The sequence below is a fragment of the Sinohyriopsis cumingii genome, unplaced genomic scaffold (genome assembly GCF_028554795.1).
Source record: "Sinohyriopsis cumingii isolate HCF-2022 unplaced genomic scaffold, ASM2855479v2 utg000837l, whole genome shotgun sequence".
Classification (NCBI taxonomy): domain Eukaryota; kingdom Metazoa; phylum Mollusca; class Bivalvia; order Unionida; family Unionidae; genus Sinohyriopsis; species Sinohyriopsis cumingii.
In genome coordinates this window covers 162,311-188,405 of record NW_028315936.1, presented here as the reverse complement: position 1 = coordinate 188,405, position 26,095 = coordinate 162,311, and the positions used below count along the sequence as shown (strand labels likewise).

The following is a 26,095-nucleotide window of genomic DNA, read 5'->3' as shown; positions in this document are numbered from 1 at the left end:
GAAAGGTTTATAATTAAACCAAATAATAAATTAGACAAGTAGTATTATTATATAAATGGACCAAGAATTTCAGCCGCATCCCCTGCTCGTCAATTACGAGGCATCTCGCGACGGTATTGTTAGAAACCGCAGACTGAAGAAGCCGGTTGGATGGAAAAACAATCACGGGTATTTAATGTTTACTGCTGGAGGGAAAAAATATCTCTGTCACAGAATCATCTATGAATGTTTCCACGGATTGATCAAAGATAGTCTCGTTATTGAACACATTGATTCTAATTATCAAAATAACAGACTGTGTAATCGGCAAGCTATCTCTCAGAGTGAAAATATTAAAAAAGGCCAGACTGGTAAGTACTCAAAAGCAGCAAGGGGCGTCAAATCATTTGATACGTCAACGCACGAGGAAAAAATATTTCAGTCAATGAATGAGGCAGGAAAATATTTTGACATTTGTAGCGCCTCAGTACGATTTGTTGCAGAACGAGTATATCAAACAGCTTTCTCAAGTAAAAACGGACATAGAATTCGATTTTCATATTTGAAGGGGGATAACTCGTGAGGGTATGACGAAGTCACCATGATAGAGTTATGCTGTCACGTGATTTGCAAATAGTCGTCTGTTTCAATGTAAATAAGTTACCTATGCGCGTTCACCTGGAACGCATTACGTGCTTATATTTTTTAAAAACTCGTTATTTGTTAGGTGCGGTCCGTAGTCCAATGCAAACATGTTTGACTATGAAACTCGAGTCAACAATTTACGGGTTCGCGCCTCGCAGCGGGCAATTGCCTGGCGGGAAACGGTCAGATGTTTTTTTTTTCTATATAATTGGGGGGGAGGGGATAAAACCCCCTTCGTTGAAGTTCAAAACGAACCAAAACGCAGCCCACACTATCATTCATAGTGTGCGCGGTTGGTTTTTTCCAACTACGCAACCATGATTGATTTTCATGGGTTGCGTTTTGGTTCGGTTGAGTGCAAACCACGCCCCCGTCATTGTTTGTACTGTCCATAATTAAGTATATGTATATGCCTGCAATCTGCCACAACACTCGAGTGGAGATTTACGGCATTGTACTGTCCATACAAAAAACGGGGTCAAAAATGACCCCCAATAATTTTATTAAACTTTAAACTTAAATTTTAATAAAATTTTTGATATTAGAAATAAGATGTTTATAAGAATATGGATTCCCAAGACATCAATAATATATTAACTGAGATTTCAAAATTAAAAAATCAAGGAATTGTATTATCTGATAGGCTCAACAGCGAGGAAATATTATCCGATTATGAGGCTATAAACGAACAATCGAAGCGAGGGCGTTTTACGCTAGCCCGCGAGTATTCTTTTATAAAACGATTACAACATACAATTAATGAGAACCTATATGGCAATGACGTAAGCGTATTCATTGGGTTATTCACTGCCGTTGAAACAATACGAAAAAAACTCGGGCAGCTTTATGAAAAACGCCGCGAGATCTCTAGTAAGATTAAAAACATTAGGAGGATCATAGACGAAACCCCTGTGGGGAGCCTCAGCTTGAAGTTACCTGTGCCCACGTCGCGTGACGAAGTCGGCATACAAATGTAACATTATATATATGTGATGTACACAATGACACGATATATTTCTGCCACCATGGAAAGACCCGGCGGAAAATTTTATTTGAAATTGCAGATCAATTTACAATAATGGTAGGTGAATCACTTACTACTCGGCTAGCCAGAGAGCGGCTAGCAGCGCTTATAAAGTTTATACCGTTACGAGACAGAGTGAGAGAGAAACTTCAAACGCGACAACAAATGCAAACTGATTTTGCTGTTGGAAGTGAACAGTTATTTGCCCCGGTAACTAAAGCGACTAAGGATGTTACGGCGGTAACTGTACCCGTTCTTGGTGCGCTTGAAAAGATAGCGGCAGAGACAAAACAAACAAAAAGGTCTTTAGAAACACTCCCTGCAAAAGTAGCGGCTGCTACAACACGGAGGCCACCACCACTCGCTATAACCGAACCACAAGAACCTTATGTTACAATGGCCGACGAGGAAGAACTAGGCGCTACTGCGAAAGAACCAGAAGAAGAAATACCAGAAGAAGAAATACCAGAAGAAGAAATACCGGAAGAAAAAGAGGGGAATATACCCCGTATTGTACTCAAGAAGAGCACAATAGATCAAATTAGAGGCTTCAGCAACAGGGAAGAATTAATTAATTTTACTGCCAACAATTTTGCTAAGAGCATACGAGATAAGAAGCATATCAATAGCGGTTACGAGAAAAATATAAAGTCGTTAAAGGACTGGGCAAGAATAGTGTATTTAGCAAGTAAACATAAAGATGCATTACCACATCGTAGTAAATCCGATTACGACGCATTCCACAAGGAAGTTAAGAGTATAACACCAAAAAAAGGAAAAGGATACTCTGTTGGTAAAGAATCCTACGGCGTTACCTGTCCTGGTAGTGTTCTCAGTGATATATCACGGCTGGAAGTACTAATCGGAGGAAAACGAGCCGGAAATAACTCTACGGAAATAATCAATGAGGCCGCTGATATTTGCAAGCGGTTATTTACAGGCGGTATTATGGACATTAATGCATATCGAACGCTCATAGACGAGTTAGTGGATGATTAAAATTATAAAATTATAAAATTTTATAATTATCGTTTTTGTTAATTTTGACTGTTTTTGACCGTTTTTTGACTGTTTTTGGCCATTTTTTGACTGTTTTTTGCCATTTTTTGAGGGCAAAAACCCAAGGAAATCATTTAGAGAAAATCGATGTTTTTGCTGAAAAATCGAAAAAAAACGACTATAGGCAACAAAAAACGACCAAAAATGACTAGAAATCAAGAAAAAAAAACAGAAAAAAAACCGGATTTTTATCGAGGGCAAAAACCCAAGGAAATTTTGATAAAATTTATTCCGGTTTTCCACACGGCGGTGGGGGGGGGGGTTAATCACTAATTGGAAAACTGGTGTTTTTAATAAGGATGATCATACACTACAACCATGATAAACCAGTACTCGTCTACGTGGTAAACTCGCGATTGCCTGTTTACCGTGCGTACTATGGAGATGGTCTCGGTAGCACCATTGCGGGGTTATTTACAAGAATGGCTCCAAAAGTAGCGCCGTTAGCCAAACAATTAGGAATGAAGGCTATTGATGTTATTCGTGATAAGGGAATCAGCGCTATTGGAGATGTTGCCGGAAAGGCGCTTTCAGCCGCGCGGGACAAACTAATGTCGTTGGTGAAATCCAAGAGATTTTCAAAAAGAAAACAGAAACCACCGGTAATGCCATCAACGACAGTGATGCCTGCAAATGTCAGTAAAGTAATAAATAACGCCGTGGAAGAAAAATTAGAGTCGATGGCGACGACTCAGTCGTTGGCGACGACTCCGTCGTTGGCGACTTCGCCATCAGCCGATGCGGCAACCAACGCGCTCATGAACGAGATAGCGGGGAGTGGTCTACGACGAAAAAATCGCAATTGAAAACACCGACATGAATAATAATAAAATGTTTGCGCGAACCGCTGACCCCGCGTTTGATATGGACGCCCCAGTGCGCAGGGATGATTCTGTCCGTGATTATCAATTTTATTCTTATTATGCAGCGCAACCTGACCTACGATCGCGAATTGAACTTCAAGTCCAAGATACCAGTAAATACTTTCTGCCGTGTGAAGCGTTTATCGAAATTGAGGGAGAACTCGTGACAAATGCCGCCGATAATGCACCATACGCAGATGACCATCGTGTTCGAGTTGGCTTCGTCAACAACGGTATCATGGCGTTATTTGAGAGCGCCAGATATCTTATTGACGGGCGAGAAATTGAATCAATAGAACGCGAGGTTGATGTTGCAACGACGATAATTGGGTTGGCGAGATACTCGGATGATTATACAAGATCGGCGGGCCCATCTATAATGTTCGCAAAGGACACCACTAATAACGCTGATAATCTTCAGTACATCAACGTGCTGGTGGAAAGAGATACCGCAACTGACCCACAGGCTGAAGCAGCCAATCCAGACCGCAGGGTAAGACCGGGCGCTAATTTCAATATTATAAAAAGTCTTAACGATAATTACAATACGGGATTCGCAACACGAGTAGGAATGTTGCAAGGACCACGCCGACAGTTTTCATGCGCGATTCCACTCCATCATATATTTGGATTCTGCAGAAATGTCAGGAAGGTTATCTATGGGGCTAAGCATACAATCGCGCTGACGCGAAGGGGCGATGATAACAATGCAATATGGCGTGCTGCTGGCGTCGCTGCCGGTAAAGTCATTTTAACTAAAATGGCATTGTGGATGCCGGTGCTGACTCCATCAGTTACCACGGAAGCACGATTGTTAGCATTTATGGAACAGGGAGGGAAATCGTTGTTGAGTTGGCTAGCGGTAACAACTGATGCTAAAGAGGATAACGTCGCCGATACGTTTACATGGCACCTGGCGTCAAAACAGGGTGTTTCAGCCCCGCGTCATATATTCATAGCGCTACAGAATAGGGAACGATTGGGCAGTCAAGAACGCAGCCATATGATATTTGATCAATTAGGAGTCAGGGATGTTTCGCTGAGAATAAACGGACAACAGGAACCATCCGAGGATATACAGCTTAATTACGGCGACAACCATATCGCACGTGTGTATCATCGATTGCTGTCGTATATGGGTCGTGATCAAAACGTCGACACTGGTTTGCAAATATCACAACTTGATTTTAAAAACCTGTATCCGATTTATTATTTTTCGCTGGAACATCTTGATTTAACGAGACAATCCGTCGTTGATATACACTTCCGAGCTCGTATAGCCCCGGGTGGTATTAATTATAGAGCGGTTGCTGTCATTCTCAGCGATAAATCAATGCTGCTAGAAGGCGTTGGTGGACGAATGAGAATCGTTGATGCGCCAGTGGAAAACATGTAATTGAAAGCACAAAACGCGTTTACAATAAATGTCGTATAGTGTCGTCAGTGTAGAGTTGACTGATGGTCAAGTCAAGAAATTACGATCAAAGTCGGCTAAACAATGCGGAACCACAATAACGCTGAAGCCGTCACAGATGGCAGGTGGTAATCATAAGATATCGTTGACGGCGCGTCAAATAAAACATTTCAATGATGCGATGAAGAATAAAAAGGGTGTTCAAATAGATTTTTCAGCCGCAGCAATTAAAAACATGGAAAAGACCGGTGGGATATTTCCGCTGTTAGCTGCGATTCCAGCGTTGATTGCCGCGGCCGCACCAGCAGTGGCTAAGGCGGCGGCGTTAGGAGCCGTTGGTACCGCGGCGGGGATGGCATTGAAGAAGGCAACCGGGAAAGGCTACAAAAAAAAACGACCCGTGGCCGGAAAGGGTCTAAGACTACCGGGAACCCCGTATTCATGGTACTCGGGAAAGGGTCTAAGACTACCGGGAACCGTTTATTAACGCAGGAGTCAATGACTCCCATGTCTAATTTTGATTTAATAGACGCCGCAAACGCGCTAGCGATAAAAAAACTTCAGAGGTGTTTTTATGAGGGATCAATTACCGGCGGCCCCAAGGAATACTGAAACAGGCATAATTAACCTCGATGGGTCCTCCGGAGCGGGAACTCATTGGGTTGCGTACGCGATTGATCCGCGTGCAATCGTCTATTTTGATTCATACGGGTTAGCCCCGCCGAAAGAGTTCATGCGGTATGTCCGGGCGTGTTCAGCCCCGGCGTGTTCAGCCCGGGTTTTTTATTCCACGCTGCCAACACAGCGATTAAGTGACCCACCGATATGTGGCCGTGAGGTATTGAACGTACTCGCGGCGATTTCATCATCGCGGAAACCACCTCATGTGGTTGTAAACGAATACACTAGTGGGGTTGTAGAAGCTCAACGGATTTTAGAGAATAACATTTACAATAATAATGATTGATATCTGGGGGCGACCGGTTTCGGCGCTGAAACAATCCACGGAAACGACCGCCGCCGACATAAAAAAACTATTTGAGGATGAAATCGCTGATATGTTGAATCTAACAAGTGTTGACCCGGGCGAAATAGTTGTATTTCAAGACCGCCAGGGTAAATTGAAATCCGGTAATGTGTCACTGAATGACGTTTTAATACGACAGCGTGATGCCGCCGAGGACACTATCGCGCTGTATACCAGCGACGGACGACTCAAACCGGGTGAATCCATCTTGACGATAAATGGAAAAATAAGTACACTTGGCGACAATTATATAACCATGTCAAATTTGTTAAAAGGTTTACGTAGTGAAATTAACTTGCATGAAGAACGGCTCAGGTTGACGCTAACGCATTTCGCCGATGTGCAAGACATTATCAATAGTTTTTTTCGGGGACCCCCGACGGCAACCGAACCGAATTTTGTAATGATAAAAAATGCTATTTCGGATCTTATGACGCTGCCGGGCCAATTTACCTCGTTACGAAAAAATGTTAACAGGATCGATGACAACTTTGATAAATTCTTTGGTAAAAAAAATACCAAGCCGGGTGAGATCACAATAACTATAAATGATATCACTGCGTATAGACAGGAAATAGAAACAATCAAAACTAATGTTGCAACGAACAAAAAGAGTGTAGACTCGCATGAACGGGAAATAGAAACAATCGGCGCTAATGTTGCAACGATCATAAATAATGTAGACTCGCATGGACGGAAAATAGAAACAATCAAAACTGATGTTACAACGATCATAAATAATATGGACGCACATACACAGGAAATAGTAACAATCAAAACTGATATTGAAGCGAACAAAAAGAGTGTGGACGCGCATACACAGGAAATAGGAACAATCAAAATTGATATTGAAGCGAACAAAAAAAATGTAGACGCGTATTGGCGGGGAATAGGATTAATCAAAACTGATGTTGCAGCGAACAAAAAAGGTATAGACGTGCATACATATGAAATAGAAACAATCAAACTTGATGTTGCGGCGAACAAAAAAAGTATGACCGAGAATACACGGGAAATAGAAACAATCAAAACTAATGTTGTAACGATCATAAATAATGTAGACGCGCATGGACAGAGAATAGAAACAATTAACACTAATGCTATAGCGAGCAAAAAAAGTATAGACGTGCATGAAGGGGAAATAGAAGTACTCAAAATTAATGTTATAGCGAACAAAAAAAGTATAGACACGCATATACAGGAAATAAATACACTCATTACTAGGGTTGCAGCGAACAAAAAAGATGTGGACACGCATATACAGGAAATAGGAACGATTAAAACTGATGTTGAAGCGATTAAAGACGGACTACCGAGAGTAGCAGAGCAATTCGAAAAATAAAAATCCCTCATGAGAACATCATCAACACAGTATACACAATTCGGCATGGATCATTCGATTGGACTCCTACACAGAATACAGTAAATATTACCGCAACTGTCAAGGGTATTTATCGATTGACACTGGTTTCAATGATGCAGTTTAATATATTATCGTCGAGTTCATCCGGGTTTAACAATACAATATCAACAATTATAGACAGGAACGCAACTGAACAGTTTACAATTTATGCCGTTGATAGAAATCTAGCCCGGGCAAACATTACATGGTATGTGGAATTTGCAGCGAATCTAAGTAATTAAAAACACTAGCTCTTTTAAAATAAAAATGACCACCAAGGAAATTGAATCAGAGGTATCACCGACGTCACATCAATATCGATTCGATACCGCAAAAGAATTTTCCGCGAACTTGAAAACGCTTTCCGAACAATACCGTGCAAAAATAAAAAAATACCGCCGAAAAATAACCGCCATCGACGCGGTCGTGTACTCGGTGTCGGGTATAGTAGCTGGCGCCGGTGTTATTTTATCCACGGTGACCACGATAGCCCCGATCGCTGTTCCAATCGCTGTCTCCGCAATGACAACAGTTGCTGGAGTTGCCAACGCAATCACTAGGAAGATATCATCGTGTTTTCAGAAAAAAACTCAACGAGTATACAGTAAAACATCAAATAGTATCCGACGCATACTCGAAATTATCCGGGTTGATCTCGTTATCGATTGATAATTTGTTCGTATCCGATGTTGAATTCTCCACGATGGTCCAGTTATATAGCTCCGCGATGTCAAAAATTGAGGATTTTCAACTGGAAGCCGAAACCACCTGGTTGTTAAAATTAGACACTAAAAACAACGAATAATAATAATGTCGCTGAACCCCGAAGGGTCTCAATTACTTCAGCGGATCGCGGAGAATACCACTCCGGTACAAACAAATATGATATCGATAACATCAACGAAACCCGAATTCAGTGTAAACTTTCCATCACCGGTTCCAGTAAAGGAAATAGCGCTGGCAAAATTGCGAGTATATCACAGTTGGCCTAATATGCGAGCGGACGCATTTAACGGACAACAACCTAATAACTCGCTGGTTTTTGCACGGACAAATAAACCCGATGGGACCCCAGACTGGGAGGAGGTTACAATACCAACTGGGTCATACCAAATAGAGCAAATCAATAAAGAATTTCAACGCAGGATAAAATCGATCACAGGAAAGGAATCAAAAATCGCTATTACGGTTCATGAACCGACGTTATCGTCGACGATTGAAATAAGCACACCGGGGTATATGGTTGATATTTATAACAGTTCAATAAGAACCATACTAGGATGGCCTGAGAATCCACCCGCGGACACCCCCCCATCAACTATCCTCAGACACGATAACGGAGATGGTGGTAGGCATATTGCTGCATACAACGTAAATATCGCATCAGTGATAGCGATCAATCTAGTGTGTGATGTTATCGAAGGGAGTTATCAGGTGGATACCAAGCAATCAAATCAAGCTCAACAGGGGTATATCCTTTATTCGTTTTCACCAACAGCCCCTCCGGGATTTTTAATCATTGAGAGTCCGATTAATCCGGTCTATATGCGATGCCATGATCGGTTTTTAACGAGAATTAATTTCAGACTTACCGATCAGTCAAATAACCTAATTGATCTGCAAGAGGAGGAGTTAGTGATCACTCTGTTTGTAAGATCATAGCAGCAGAGGGGGCGATGACATCGACGCGGTCGTCGATGTGCTTACCGGACGCTGACGACGCTGGGGATCGACGCGCAGAAGGTGTTAATTAAACCAAATGACGATTGGACGATCCCACAACGACGTCGTCGTTTTTTTTTTACCAGGCGCTGACGACACTAGATCGTTGAGTGCAGAAAGTAATAATTAAGCAAAATAACGATTGGACAAAATGTCCGATTCGCCCCCTCTGCTGCTAATGTTGACCTACTATCAAAGAAGTATGTTCGATAGAGCTAACGTGTATTCGTGTGTTATGGGCATCAAAAATACCGTTAACAACAAACTCCAATAGTTGAAAGAGAGTTCAAGGGGTAGATTTAGTAACGTATTCGTGTGTGTCATGCAAACGATATAACAAGCAGTGTAGATTTGCAATTGCGCGATGCCCCGCAGATCAAGGTCAAATTTGTTTCTTTTACTGACGATTATACACATGCAATGTTTTTAAGGCAGGCCTGCTATGCCGTAACACAGTGAAGTATAATAATGTATTCACCTTGTTGAAGGGTAACATAACGATCTGAGAATTCTTTAAACCAGTTACGAAGGAGAATCCTCATATACAGTTGTCCATTTCCATGGTAGCTCACTGACAATGTTTCAACCACGCCAAATCTCAGATACTTTGGGGCCGCTACAAGGTAATATTCATTTGCCCTGAAATGAAATAGGATTTGTTCTGAAAAAGTGAATTTAGCAATGTCTTTACATTGTAATAACATATCAAAATGATAAACAACAAATCAGGCGTGTGTAACTCCCTCCATGGCGTATTTTGGACAAGTTATTTTCAAAACCACAACCTATGATGTAAATAATCGGATTAAACTTATTCGCAGACGTTTGGTTGCACATGCCTGCAACAAGTGAATATATATATATATATATATACGATTTATTAACAAATAGAGATAAACAGTTTTAGTAATATTAGTATTATGTATAAGTAGTAAAGTGGGGCACCCTAGGGACAATGGGAATTAGCATTACAGAGACCCCTGGGTCACTCTAGCGACAATGGAAATTTAACATGGAGAAAAATCGTGGGTCACTCTGGCGACAAGGGAAATTTAACATGGGAATAGACTTTGGGCTTGTCTAGCGACAAGGGAAATTTAACATGGGATTTTTTGTTTGCTTTTTTTTTTTTTTAAAAAAAAAATTTTAAAAAAAATTTTAAAAAGGGTAGGCAATGGAAAGGCTATCTCTTTTCGAGATATATGGCTGGCCCTGAAAAGGGCCTTTGGGTTTATGTTGATATTAATATTAACATAGATGGCATCAGTCACATCTTCTTCTTCTTAAACTCCTACTAACTGCCGGTCCATACACAAGTACCCTCTTGAGACATCCTTGTCTTTCTATATAAACTCTCCTCATCCATAGACTAGTATCTGTCCTATCAACAACAGTCCACTTGGACCGGACATACATGAGCATGTCCGTCCTGAACATCATTGTTGACACAAGGGTTGAAGATTGAACGTCGGTCCACATCTTGAGGCTCCGAGAACAGGTGAATCAATGCAGTGAAGTGCGCTTATTTATAGGGACAGAAAGGATTGAAACGGATTGAGTTCATTCACCAATCCTAACACGCGTTACAAAATTCAGTCAGCCCGCATCCAATCCGAAGAGAGCAGTCTGTGACGTCACGTGGCCTATATAGATTCGCTAGCGCTTGTGTGCAGTCAATCTATGCGACAGTGATTCAACATGACGGAAACTCAGAAAACGATCCATTGGGCTGCACCAGCAGGGGAGACCGCCCAAGGGAACCCGGACTTACTTTCAGAAGAGGTGAATTGGGATTTTGTGGATTTTCTCTCCTCGCAAGAATTTGTTCCGGAACCTTCGTTACCTTCTTTATTACCGCAAGTGGAGAATTTTAGACAGAGACAGAAAGAAGAATTGGAGAAATTTATACAACGACAAAAGGAAGCGGAACAAGCTTTTCTCCTACAGCAACAGCAAGAAGAAGAGGTAAGAAAAAAACAACAGCAGCAACAGCAAGAAGAAGTAGCAGCAAAGAAACAAGAGGGTGAAAATCAAACGGTCACGGTACTGTTGGACATTTTAGCGGAGTTAAGAAGTCTGAAACAAATGTATCAGACTTCTTTATTACGACCGAAGAGAATACGACCTTCCCGAGCTAAACACGTCAACCCTGTGACTAAGCCTACCGTACCACCCTTAGTGATTTCAACCCAATCATTATCATCATCATCAACAGTACGCAGTCCAGAAGTAGGCCTTGGCCGTGGCAAAGGCTTAAGGCAGTTAAAGTTGATTGCTTAAACTCACCCCTTCACCATGAAGAAAAAGGCCCTTTTCAGGGCCACCCACATTTCTCGAAAAGAAATACAATTTCAATTTGCCAATAACTCAAAAAAACCCCACCCATTTTACCCTTATAGTACGTGTCTGTGTATGAGTGCGTGAGTGTACGTTCTTATTTTAAAATCAAAACTCAAAGACACTTACCTTATATCATTCATTTATTCTTTTCTCCATTTTTTACAATCCAATTCACAATTCACAACACAACACTTTAATAAAAAGTTCATTGACTTCTTCTTTCTCCTTGTTTAGTCTCTCTGTTTTTTAAATTTCTTCACTGTCTTTTCCTCATTATCTTCCCTTCTTCTTTTCTTCTTCTCCTGTTTCTTTGCCTCTTGTAAATAGAATTGTCTTCTTTCTTCCTCTTCTTCCTCTGAAGAATTCCTCTCTTCTTCCGAAGAATCCCTCTCTTCTTCTGAAGAATCCTCTTTTCTTCTGACTCCTCTTGTTTCTCTTTTGGGCAATCTGGAGACCGATGTCCTTTTTCTTTACAATAATAACAGGTATCTTGACTTTTGTCTTTTTTAGTCCCTGTTTTTGTTCTTTTTTGACGGTCTGGACACTCTGAAGACCAATGCCCTTTCTTCTGACAGATATAGCAAGTATCTTGACTTTTATCTCGAAAGGAAGGAGAGTAGTCCGTAGGCTGGTCTGAAGAGAATTTTCTAATGACCCCTCGCAAAGCTCTGACGAAACGCTCCATCTGGTTAGTCTCTTCCATCGTTGTGCTCGGCTTGAGAGTGAAATGAATAGTGAAAGGACAAGACACACACCCTTTTATATACGCTGGTCTGCCATGACTATAAAGTAGCTCATGGTGTTTGAACTTGAGTCATTTGACTTTTTTCTTTCAAGATGAAACGATCTAATTCATTCGAGAAGAAAGAAGAAGAAAGCAAGAGGCAGAAACGTGATCTATCACCTCGTACCAGAGCTGAAATCTTGGCACAAATTCATGCCAGTGATTTTGAAGAGGACATGAGTGAACCAGAATTTGAAACCTCTAAACCAAGTTCACCACCCTTAGTCAACCCTGAAAAGTACTATTCCATTCGAGAGACGGAAAAGCGCTCCTCTAGAAAATTTAGAACCACGGCTTACAAATACACGGTGAAGTTTAAAGATTTCAAGGCCGACGTACCGTTGGAGAAAGCAGAAGGGTTCATCACCGAGATGTGGGATTCTTTGCTCACCTCACTCAAGCGACAATGTCAACCCAAAGAAGACGATCGCTTGACACTATCCATAGATCACGACGGTTTGAAATCCCCTGTTTGGATCGAGTTTAGCAGACCCGCAGAACTAACCCCTTCCAAAATCATGGACAAGATTCAACACGTACAACAATCTAATGACCAGTTTGACATCACCGATGGTAAAGCCACACTGAAAATGGCCCACGTCTCTCGTCCTCAAGGGACAGGACGCAAAAAGATGTTATTGGTGGACGACCTTCGCAACACCAAAACAAGTCTCGTCCGAATTAACAACCCTCAAGACCAGATGTGTTTAGCCCGAGCCATCGTGGTGGGACGAACCTATGCCAACAAGAACGACACGGTAGAATGGAAAAGAACCTGGAAAGCTATTCAACGATCCGATCGAGCCAAACAACGAAACGAAGCAGAACTCCTGTTGCAACAAGCCGGCCTGTCCAAAGACACACCCTGTGGCATTCCTGAGATGCAAAAATTGCAAGATGCCCTAGCTCCACGCTACACCTTGAAAGTGCACCCTCAAGAAATGCGCGGGCCTCTGTTGTTTCGAGGCCAACATTTTAAGGACGGAAAATACATTCACCTTTATCATCACGATGAACATTTCGATACCATTACCAGTATCACTGGATTCCTGCGATATGTTTATTATTGTGAGAAATGTGACTATGGTTATAATAATCGAGAGCAACACAAACATTGTGGATGGAAATGCCCAGGATGTTTGGCCTCTCCACCCTGTCTGAGCGAAGAACCAGTGCCTTGTTCAACTTGTCTGCGCACGTTTGTCAGCCCTACCTGTTACCAACAACATTTGAAGACGCAAGATTCACAGAAGAAATGTGCTTGTCAACTCCTGAGATTGTGCCCTACCTGTGGACAAGGCATACTTACCAATAATGCCAAGGCACACGTATGTCGAGGAAAGAAAAAATGTCACATTTGTCACCACATCGTGGACTTGGAACACCAATGCTACGTGCAAAAATACCAACCCCCAACAGAGAAAGAGGACGGTCACAAGAAGAAAAGCAATTTCATCTTTTTCGATTTCGAATGCATGCAAGAGACTGGCATTCACATTCCTAATTTCTGCGTGGCTCATCGAGCGTGCGAGAAGTGCATTCAAGAACCTATCTTCAGTCATTGCCCTCACTGCAGCAAGATTCCAGGAGGGCGTGAAAATATCTTTCGGGGACCAAACACGTTAGCCGATTTTGCCCAATGGGTCTTAGACCCCGTCGACAAGACGTGGAGCCAAGAGGACATCGAACGTTACGGAGATTGTCATCGTCATGCCACGGTGATGGCTCACAATTTCTCCGGATACGATGGACAGTTTCTTTTGAGGTACTATACGGAACAAGGCACCGAGCGTCCTAAAGTGGCTTTGAACGGAGCCAAAATCATTTTCATGCAAGTGGGACAAGTGCAGTTTAAAGATTCGATGAGCTATTTGGCCATGCCTTTGAGTCGAATGCCTAAAACGTTTGGAATGACAGAAATAGCTAAAGGGTACTTTCCACACTTTTTCAATACGGAAGCCAATCAACACGCCGTTCTACCCCATTTGCCTGAGGCTCACTATTACGACCCCGACAACATGCGTACCGAACAACGAGAAGCTTTCTACGCTTGGTACCAGGCTCACGCCTCGGACCCTTTCGACTTTCAGGAAGAAATGCTAAAGTATTGTCGTTCCGACGTGGACATTTTACGGCGTTGCTGTGGAAAATTTCGAGAACTGTTCATGGAACACGGAGGGGTCGATCCTTTGAAAGAAGCTTGCACCATTGCCAAAGCGTGTTCCTTAGTGTACCGCCAACGATTCATTCCTGAAAACACCGTAGCTGTCATCAGCCCTCAAACGACCCACTATGTCAAGCGTCAATACTCGGTCAAAGCCCTACGCTGGTTACATTACTTGTGCGACAAGGAAGATAAATGGATTCAGCATGCCCGCAACGGAGGGGGTGAAAAGACCATCGGAACGTATTCGGTCGATGGCTGGGACTTAGAAAACCCCAAGATTGTGTACGAGTTTAACGGCTGCTTATTTCACGGATGTCCCGTCTGTTACCCTGACCGTGACACTAAAAATCAGTTTTTACAACGGACCATGGAAGACTTGTACCAGGACACTTGTCAGCGGCGCCTAAAGTTAGAACAGGAAGGATACCAAGTGGTGGAAATGTGGGAACACGAGTACGATCACCGTATGAAAACCGATCCCGAGTTTAAACGCCTCGTGGAAAGTTACCAGTTCATGGACCCGCTGAACCCGAGGGATAGTTTGTACGGAGGAAGGACCAATGCCACCTGTTTGCTGTACCAAGCCGACGAAGAGAAAGGAGAAGAAATCAAATACTTGGACGTGTGTTCGCTGTATCCCTACGTGTGCAAATATTGTCGCTTTCCCGTAGGGCACCCGCAATTGCTGACGGAACACATCGACCTGAAAAAAATTCGACAATACGAAGGCTTGATCAAGTGTAAAGTTTTGCCTCCCACGAACCTATACCATCCCGTCTTACCTCACCATTGTCAAGGCAAACTGATGTTTCCCTTGTGCCGAAACGTGCAACCAAGACCAGCCTTGCCATCACACCCAGGAAGAACGGGCCTTGACGGGAACCTGGGTCAGCGTAGAATTGTTCAAAGCTCTGGACATGGGATACCAACTGTTAGAAGTGTACGAAATTTGCCACTTTCCCAAGACACAACAATACCACAAGGGTGACCCCACGCAGAAAGGCATTTTCGCCGACTACGTGGATGCCTTTTTGAAACTGAAGCAAGAAGTCAGCGGCTATCCTTCCTGGTGTCACACTCCCGAAGACCAAATAAAATTCAAAGAGAAATACTATGAACAAGAAGGCATCTCTTTAGACCACATCGAAAAAAACGAAGGCAGGCGATCGTTTGCCAAAGTGATGTTAAATTGCTTGTGGGGTAAAATGGCGCAACGACCGTGTTTACCCAAGACGGAATATTTGACAGAACCTTTCCGCTACTTCCAGATGATTCACGACAAAACTAAATACATGAAACACGTGGACGTCGTTCGAGATGATTTGATCTTGGTCAATTACGAAGAAGATCTGGACTTTGTACAAGACGACCCTTTTGGAAATGTCATCATTGCGGCTTACGTGACAGCTCATGCTCGCTTAAAATTGTACGAAGCTTTAGAACTGTTAGAAGAACGCGTCCTGTACTTTGACACGGACAGTTGCATTTACATCCATCACCCGATTCGACATCACCCTAACATCGAAGGAGACCGTTTAGGAGCCTGGACAGACGAGCATCCCGACGACAAGATTCTAAGTTTCGTCAGTGGCGGTCCCAAAAATTACGGCTACGAATACCGGGACAAACAAGGAGAAGTGCACACAACGTGCAAAGTGAAAGGACTGACTCTGAATCATCGTACCAGTCGAGTGGTCAACTTTGGGGTATTGAAAGAAGCCTTGCAATCGGGAGAGGATGGAAACTTTAAAGTGACCACTTATCAACCGAACAAGATTGTACGTTTACCCACTCACCACATCGTCAGTCGACCCTTGGAAAAAGTTTATCAAATTGTATACCAGAAACGAGTTCGACTTCCCAATCACTTTACGTTGCCGTACGGTCACGTCGGTATTGGTCTGTATATAAAAAAGGAACCCTAGGGAAGATCGATAGTTCATTGTGACTACCAAGACCGAGCGAACAAGATGAATACTTTGAAAGAGGCATCGTTCCAGTTTGGGGATTGTAAAAAAGTTGTATCTTCCTCTAGTGTGACTAATACTGGATGGATAAGACCCATGCATTGCGACGGAAAATGTCCGGAAGGAAACTGCGATTGTCCATGTGGTTACCATTGTAATTGCGTAACGGAGTTTGCAGACGAGTGCGATTGTGAGCCTTGCGATGGATACGATGCTGTACCTTGTGACCTGAGCGATGCCGTAAAGCATCATGGGAACTTTAGTGCCCCTACCCCTATCATGGAAAGTGATGCTGTGCGTGTCAAACCTGTGGGATGCGAAAGCGATGCCGCTCGTCCTCTTGGACATTTTACTGGGTTTCGTTTTAAAGGGGAATGTTCACCTTCACGTCTACCCCCCTACGGATGTCATCCAGCCCTGAGGAAACTCCTGTTCCTGTCACCCAACCCTCATCGAAACGAACCTGTGAAAAACGAATATTCGTTTCCTGTGCGTTTGTCGGAATACTGCGACTTTGAAAATCGTCTTCAATCGTTCAAAGGAAAATGGCCAAAGTATCTGGGAGGACCGACCCCTGAAGAATTAGCCAGAGCCGGATTTTTCTACTTGGGCGAAGGAGATAAAGTCAAGTGCTTCAGTTGCGGTGTGTCACTTCACCACTGGGAACCGCAAGATTCGGCCTACGTTGAACATGCTCGATGGTCACCGAATTGTCATTACTTACCCTTAGTGGGACCGAGACATTGAAGTAACTTACCATGTCGTTGACGAAGAAGAAACCAGATTGGTTAGGAGTCAAATGTTGGACATCACCGAGACCAGTATTTAAACTTCATTTCAAAAACGATATTGAATCATTACCTAAAGAACTACAAGAGAAGATTTACAAAGAAGTTTGGCAGGGGTTTGCCAGAGTGAAATCTCAATGGGTCACTGTAGAACTTTTGTGTCGAGAAATTCATAAGATGAAAGTGAAAAAAGTCAACCAGTGTGTTAGATTTCTTTGGGTCAAGGGTGCATTCCTCCTATTGTATCGCTTTAGACCGTTTACATCAAAAGAGTTCAGTGACATTCTTGGACGTTACCCTGAATGGCAGTGGTCAGAAATTACTCACTATGTGGATTACTTTTGTGAATTGTACGGACTGACCTATTCATGAATACTTTACAAGAGAACATTCGTGCTTTGCCTGTGGAGTTGAGAGAAAGGATTTACCGAGAGCTGGTCAAAATACAAGTGAAACGTAAAGAACAATTGCATCCGTTACGTCACCGGTGTTTGAACCACTGGTACCTGAATGCTATACAAGGACTGATTGAGTTGAAACTGTTCCATTGGACAGACATTGATCAACGACCTCCTGGTTATAACAAGGATTGGTTTGGTATTGACGATTCTATCTACTACATTGTAAACGTACTGCATCGAATTCCAGAGGAAGAGTTAACGAATTATCAACATCTTTCACGCAATGTCAACTTGGTGAAAGAGGAAACTTCTGAACGAATTGTAACGTGTAGATTAGTGGCGAAACGATTTAGATTCGACAATGAATTAAAACCATGTTTGTGCAAACAGTACATTTCTTGTGTCAGACCAAAGAGGATTTAGTATGACCTATTCATGGATACTTTGCTAGAGAACATTCGTGCATTGCCTGTGGAATTGAGAGAATGCATTTACCGAGAGCTGGTCAAAATACAAGTCAAACGTAAAGAACAATTGCATCCGATACGCCACCAGATCTTTAACCACTGGTACCTGAATGGTATAAGAGAACTGATTCGTCAGAAATTCTTTCAATGGTCAGACATTGTTCAAAACTTTGAGGTCGCTAATGATCGACATGTTCATGATTATGGTTACTTCGAGATTCACCTAGTGCAACGCATTGAGGAAGACAAGGTAAAGGATTACCAACATTTGTTACGTGGAATCTACTTAGAGGAAGAGGAAACACCTAAACGAACTCTGACGTTTCGGTTACAGTATGCAAGATTTAGATTCCCTACTGGAGAACGAAGATCTCTGGCTAGAAAGTACGTCTATTGCATCCGAAAAAAAGAGAATATAAAAACAGGCTGCCATGCCACGGTTTATGTCACATGTCATCCAACAGATTCCGTGGAAGGAACTCAATGACCATATTCAAACCGTGGATCATTACCATCAATTATTACAAGAACTGTATCCGTTCAATTTGGGACGACAAGTGGTGTGTGTCTTAGTGACTTGTTTTCTGGGATTTCGTTTACCAGCCGATTCTTTGTGGACTCTTTACGATCAGTACTTACCACCTCCATGGCCTTAAATGGTCACGAAAAACTTCTTTTGCTCAAAGCCTTGCGTTTTCATCTGGATACTTCTCGACCTCAACAGGAAAAAAAGATTCGTCAACTTTTAGCTACCCAAGACGTGTATGACGATGTGTGTGTAGCTTGTGACTTACATCCCCATTGGACAGATGTCCGTGCCTGGAAAGAATGGGGTTTTGAGGCTTGGACCCAAGAAGTGGCCCAGTATGCACGAGAGTTGTTCAAGGAAAAAAGTTACTTTTCAACCCGTGTTAGTGACGGTGCCAGAAGAACCCGTCACTCAGGACAGGACTGTCGTGGACAGACCTGAAAGACCCTTTCGGGAGGACACTTGTGTGACCTTACCCCCTACTATAGAACTGGTTAGAACATTACCCAAAACATGTTGTACAGACACTTGTGTTTATTCCACGTTCATCGTTATCATGTGCCTCTTATTCTTGTACTTAAGCCTTTGGCTTTTATGTATTTTTGTCTTTCATATTCATGTTTGATAAAAAAACATTCAATAAACGTGTTCTGAAAAAGTATATAAACTCTTGTCTTGTTTGTTTTCGTGTCACAAGTGACATTTCTCACACCATGGCTACCTCTGCTGTCTCTGCTCCCTCTTCCTCTACTGTCAAAGTCATCGACGAACACTTAGATCGTGCCAGTTGGGAGGCTTTGTATCTTCGCCATCCCTTTAACATGCTCATTGCTGGACCTAGCGGTTCAGGCAAAACCGAATTCGTCAAACGTTTGATCGAACATAAACATTATTTGATCGATCGACCCCCTCAACGGATCGTGTGGTGTTACAAAGAGTGGCAATCGGCGTACAGCCTCTTGCAAGAAAGTCAAGGCGATTCCATCATGTTTGTGGAAGGCATTCCTAAAGAAGACGATGGCATCGTCTCTGACTCCCGTCTAACCCATTTGGTCATTTTCGACGACATGTTAGGAGAAGACGAAGAAGAAATTAAACTGTGGTTCACGCGCAAAGGGCATCACCGTAATGCCAGTGTCGTTTACATCACCCAAAATTTGTTTCAACAAAGTAAAGCCCATCGCACCATCAGTCTCAATGCGCATTACGTGGTCTTGTTTAAAAGCCCTCGAGATAAATCGCAAGTGCAAGTCTTAGCCAAACAGTTAGGAACGCCTTGGCTGACTCAGGCGTACGACGATGCCACTCAAACGCCACACGCCTATTTACTCGTCGATTTGAAACCTACGACCCCCGAGGATTTGCGATTTCGTACCCACTTTTTTCACCACTGGTGCCAAGACGGAGGGCCTGTCCTGTACACGTCTCCGTCCTCGACTTCATTTCACTCCCCATGAAAAAAATCTATAAAAACCTCAGACCCTTTTTCGTCTGTCTCACACAGTGTGAACATGACGTCCCTTCAGTCGCATCTTCCCGTCAAATTGATTCGTGCCTTGTATGGCATCAGTCGAGAAAAAGATCCACAAACACGAGCTCGTGTCTTAGAAGCTAGTCTCAAAGAAGTCTTACGATGGTTCACGGTGACGGCACGTCAAATACTCCAAGGAATCATTCAGATTCCTCATCAAACCCAACGCTTTTTCGATCGAAACAAAGTCGCTTTGGTCCAACTGGCCGATCCCCGCATCGACACTCAAACCAAAAAACAAATCATTTTGAAACCTGGAGGGAGCGGTACTCTAGGAGGGGTCATCATTCGCTCACTCTTAAGATGGGATCCTAATGCCCCCAAAGTTAACCCCAAGACAAAAGTCCAACGAAGCCCCAAGAAGAAAAAGAAAAAGACCATGTCCCCAAGAAGAATAACTTCTCCAGTGGCAGGACCCTCCTCTTACCAGACACCACCCCGGAAAAAGAAAAGAAGCCCCCAGAAAAAGAAACAGAGAAAAAGTCCCCAGAAAAAGAAAAGTCCACAGAAGAAAACTAGTCGCAAGAGAGGCACTTCGGCCAGGACGCAACCTTACACTCGCAAACCACGACCTGCCACAACGGTGACTGTGTCTCCGGCAGCCTCACGTTTATCCACTTCTCCGTTGATGTCACCAGGAACTGAAGAGTACTTGGAGACGTTGATCACACCAAGAACTTCTCCGTTGATGACCCCCAAAAGAACTTCCCCAGTGGCAGGACCCTCCCATTTAGCGGCAGTGGCTGCTGCTCACAAAGTACCTTCTCCCAAAATCAAAGTCCATGAAAGATCGGGCATGTTACAAAGTTTACTGGATTTGTCCAAGCAAGAACTGGCTCGATTTAGTCCGTTACGTACCCCTGCACGACGTGTCATGCCTGTCCTCAAACTGATACGCCGTAAAGACAATCAATGGCGACGCGTTCCAGTATAAAAAAGGCCTGTGACCGAGTAGGGTATCAGTGTTTTTTGGTGCTCCTAAAGACTCAAAGATGTCACCCTCCAGAAAACCCCAAGGAAAGAAAAGGAAAGGACTGCCACCACGTTTAGCCAAACATGGGGACCTGTTATCTGTCCTGTCCAAAGCTTCTCCACCTCTACGAAAAAAACTCTTTCAAACGGCCTCCAAAGAGGTCATCGATACCGTGTGCGAATGTTGTTTGAACGTTTTGAAAGGCACGATCCCTTTGTCCAAACACCAGAAACAATGCTTAGGCAAACATCGTCACGTTCTTCGGAAAATGGTTCAAAAGAAAATACCCATTCGTCAAAAAAAGAAGATGTTAGTCCAACGTGGAGGTATTTTACCTCTCTTGTTAGGCCCCATACTGAAAGGAGTCTTGGGAACCATGTTGGGAGGACTGGTGGGAGCAAGATAAAAAGGCCCTCGGAAGTCCCAAGATCTCAGAATCGACCCCTGACAACCCCATGGAAGGACGGAAACTAGCTTTAGTGCCTTACAAACGATGGATGGAATACCATCGGTGGCAAGAACAACGCACCCCGCATTTACCTCCCAATCCCAATTTGAGCGAGATGTCCCAGTTACAACACGAATTGCAATCCTTGATGGATCGCCAAGATTTGTCCGAAACAGAAAAATCGCAAAAGTACGGTCAACTCTTGCAAAGACTGCAACTCTTTCACCAGAAAGCTTTAGACGAAACAGCTTTACCCACTCTAAAAGATTTTAAGACCTTGATGAAAAGTCCAGCACCATCACCAGTACCAGTACCACCAGTACCAGTGACCAAGACAGAAAAAGGAAAAGAAGAAGAAGAAGAAGGGTTTCAAACTTCACCAGAAAAAGTACGCAAGTTAACAACACCACCTACCTCCAGAATTGGATGGATTAAAAAGATGATGGCCACCCCTTCTTCCTCACATGAGAAAAAGAAAGTGAAGACAGAAGTGAAGACAGAAGTGAAACAAGAACCGATATCCCCCGCTCAGACATCCTCCTCCTCCTCCTCTTCAACACCTATTGCTGGCCGCACACGCAAAGCATTGCAATCCAAGAAAATACCCCAAGAGAAAAAGTGTAGCCTCTTCCAAGAGTGGGTGCCTTATTAAGACACCAATCAACACAAAAAATGGAAAAAGTCTTAGCTAGCATTTACTACGATCCCTCGCATCCTGCAGGTTACGCAGGAGTTCAAAAATTGTATCGTGCTGCCAAAACGCGACTGAAAAGTCTCCGTTTACCTCAAGTGCAACGATGGTTACAAGAACAAGCTACCTACACTTTACACAAACCCATTCGACGCAAGTTTGCCAGAAGTCGCACCCGAGTCGAAGGCATCGATCATCAACGGCAAGCCGATTTAGCCGATGTCTCTCATTTGGCCAGCTACAATCGTGGCTACAAATATTTGTTTTGTGTCATCGACGTCTTTTCCAAATTTGCCTGGGTCGTGCCTTTGACTTTCAAATCGAGCAGCGAGTTAGTGCGAGCCCTGCAACGGGTGTTGAAACAAAGCGGTCGTCACCCTCTTCGATGGCAAACGGACAAAGGCACCGAATTTCTGAACCAAGCTTTCCAAAAAGAATTAAAGAAACGTGACATTCATTTTTTTACCACCGAGAATCCCGAAACCAAAGCCAGCATCGTGGAACGTTTTCAACGCACTTTGAAAGAACGCATGTGGAAATATTTTACGCATCACCACACTCTGAAGTACATCGACATCTTATCGCACCTGGTGCAAGCGTACAACCAATCTTACCATCGAAGCATCGGACGTGCCCCGCAAGACGTGACTCCCGACAACGAAGTGCTGGTGTTCGAGCGTCTGTTTGGTACGTCCCCGACGAGGGCTGTCCCCAAGAAAAGTGGAGAGTTGGCCGTAGGAGATTGGGTGCGCATTGGCAAAACCAAACGCACTTTCGACAAAGGTTACTTACCTAATTGGACGACCGAACTGTTTCGCGTCACTGGACGAGTACATGGCCGTCATCCTGCCGTTTATAAATTGGAAGACATGAACGGAGAAGTACTCAAAGGAACGTTTTATTTGCCCGAGTTACAACGTGTCACCAAAAAAGAAGACGACGTGTACGACATCGAAAGCATTCTCGAACGCAGAACCCGTAAAGTGGGCAAACGACGTGTCAAAGAAGTCAAAGTACGTTGGAAAGGATATCCACCCGGTTTCGATTCTTGGATCGACGCTTCGCAAGTCATCGACTATAAAAAGAAGAAGTGACCATCATGCCCTTTCACACAGCAGCAGACGCAGCTACGTCGACCACTCCTTCTTCCCCTAGTTCTTCTGTGCAAGATTTACAAAAACAACCCTTGTGGGTGTGGTGTGGAGAACGTGTGCCTAAAACGCAAATCGTCTTTTTCTGCCAAATCTTCGTGGTGTATTGTGTCATCGGGGCAGCCATCGCCAATTTGAATTTGCAACAAGGAGACAAACAATTGTGGACCATTTTATTGAGCAGTTGCATCGGTTACCTGCTTCCCAATCCCTCCCTGAAATTCTCCTCGAACGGGAACGTTGTGTCCAGTGCCAGTGCCAGTCACCACTCCAACAACCACAACCAGAACCCCATTTTGGGCGGAGACACGCCTCTGACATCCAGTAATATCCCCTCGGACAGCCACAGAACTCTGGAATTATGAGTCACCAAAACCAATTTTACTTAACCTTACCCAGTGACAGTTCCATGGAGGTGTTTCCCCACAACACGTTGTGCTGTTACACAGCCAAATTACCTCAAGCCATCCCCTTAGATCACGAAGCCCATTGGGAAGTGGCTTTAGTAGAAATAATTCACCCAACCCAAGTCCACAATGTCATTGCTCAGCAAAATTGGTTTAAGGTGGAAGTTCATGACAAACAATTGCAAGAGGAGTTGGATAAGATTGGCACATATACCAATAAAACCTATGATGAGAAAACTAAAACGACCACCTACAACTTGTTGATTCCCCCAGGCTATTATTTCAGTGGTCATCATTTGGTCAGCGCCATAGCCTCCAAGTTTAATGGCGTGTTCCATAAAGCTTTGGGGAATGTCCAAAAAAGTGTCACCCTGGAATACCACAAAATAGCTCGTCGCTTTCTGATGAAATTTTCTGAGGGGTCCAAAAAATTCATGTCTTTCTTATTTTGTCCTGAATTGTTTGACATATTGGGCGGTGACACGGAGCTGAGGAAGATAGGAGAACAAAAAAAAGCCCCGAATTACCAGTCATTCATGACAACGACTCTTTTGCAAGGTATTAACGTTTCCCTGTAGAACTGAACCAGGGACTGAATTTGATCTTCGTGTACTCCGATGTGGTGGAATACAACGTGGTGGGACACACCTCCGTGCCGTTACTGCGTGTCATTCCTTTCAAAGTGGATTCTGCCACAAACGCTGACGAGGAAGGTGGAAACACTTATCACGTCCACCGCGAATTTGTCCATCCTCACTATTTGCCGGTCAGCAACTCATATTTGGACACGGTCAACATTACTATAAAAGGAGATTTGGGACAAAATATTCCATTCACCAAAGGAAAAGTCACGGTGAAACTCCATTTTCGAAAACGGTTCTCTCACGATTCGTAAGTAAGTCATGTATCCAGTGTACCAAGGGGTGGCTCGACAGCGAGGACACGGTTTAGGAGACATGTTAAAATCGGCCTTTCGTTCGGTGGCCCCGGTGTTGAAACCGATGGTGACACGCGGATTGCACGCCTTGAAAGATGCGGCACTGACACAAGGCAAAGAATTTCTCCAAAATGTCATCATCGACAAACAAAACCCTAAAGAAGCCTTCATGAGGGCAGGCAAAAATGTCTTGCTGCAAACGGGCAAAGACATTTTAGGCCGACGAGACACACCTATAAATGCCCTGCACGCTACCGAGTCAGGCATTCAGCAAGGACAAGGCAGAAAGAGACGACGAAGAAGAAAACACCCTTTCACCAGACTTCAAGCGAGAAAGGCCAAGAAAAGAAGAACCGTTCGAGACTTAGACGTTTTCGATTATTGAAACACAGAACAAAATGATGCACCCAGAGTCTTGCGCTTGTTCCAAGACGGAACTGGATCTGTTTGCCATGCCCCCCACCATGATGACCATGCAAGAATCCCAATGGGTGGAATTTCATCCCGTCTCCTCATTGACCGATTCCGCTCCCATCGAGTTTGAAATCAAAGGACAGCCCGAAGATTACATCGATCTGAATAGCAGTTACTTGTACTTGAAAGTCCAAGTTCTAAAAAAAGATGATAAAGGAGTAGAAGACGATGATAATATAGCTCCCGTCAACAATTTCATGCATTCCTTGTTCAGCTCAGTGGATTTGTACTTGAATAACAAACTGGTCAGCAGCAGCATGGATACTTACCCTTACCGTGCCTACCTGGAAAATCTCTTGACGTACGGAATAGATGCCAAGACAAGTCATCTCAATGCCTGTGTGTTGTGGGTAGATGACACAGCGGGGAAGTTCGACGAAATAGATCCAAGCAATGAAGGCTTTGAGGCAAGAGAAAATAAAATCTTAAACAAGAAAAGTTTAGAACTGATGGATCGTTTGCATTTGGACATGTGGTTGCAAGAGAAATATTTGCTGAACGGGGTCAATGTTCGCTTGAGACTGAATCACAGCAGTGCCACTTTCCATTTGCAGGCTGCTGATCTTGCTAAGGCTCCTAAAAGCATAATCCAAGAAGCCAAACTCTACGTACGACGCGTAGAAGTGTTACCCAAAGTGGGTAACGACATCAGTCAAACGTTGAGCAGAACGACCGCCAAGTATCCCATACGACGACGTGGAAGTGAAAACGTTCACCATTCCTGCTGGACAGCATTCCATGATCGAAGATCATCTGTTTCAAGGACAGCTAGCCAAGCGTTTAATCCTTGGTATGGTCCTGAATTCAGCCTTCAACGGAGCCATCAAAGAAAATCCTTTCAACTTTCAACACTTCAACGTGAAGAAAATCGAAGTCAGTCGTGATGGCAAGACCTTGTGTACCCG

General features: G+C 43.5%; 1 protein-coding gene across 1 annotated transcript in view; it reads right to left on the bottom strand.

Annotated features, from left to right (window-relative positions):
* The window catches only part of LOC149773176 (complement C3-like), a 519,398-nt gene that overhangs the window by 432,732 nt on the left and 60,571 nt on the right, over positions 1 to 26,095 (bottom strand). The window contains exon 2 of the mRNA XM_089946681.1: positions 9,614 to 9,774. Coding sequence (XP_089802807.1) covers positions 9,614 to 9,774 — 161 coding nt within the window. The remainder of the gene's footprint in view (positions 1 to 9,613; positions 9,775 to 26,095) is intronic.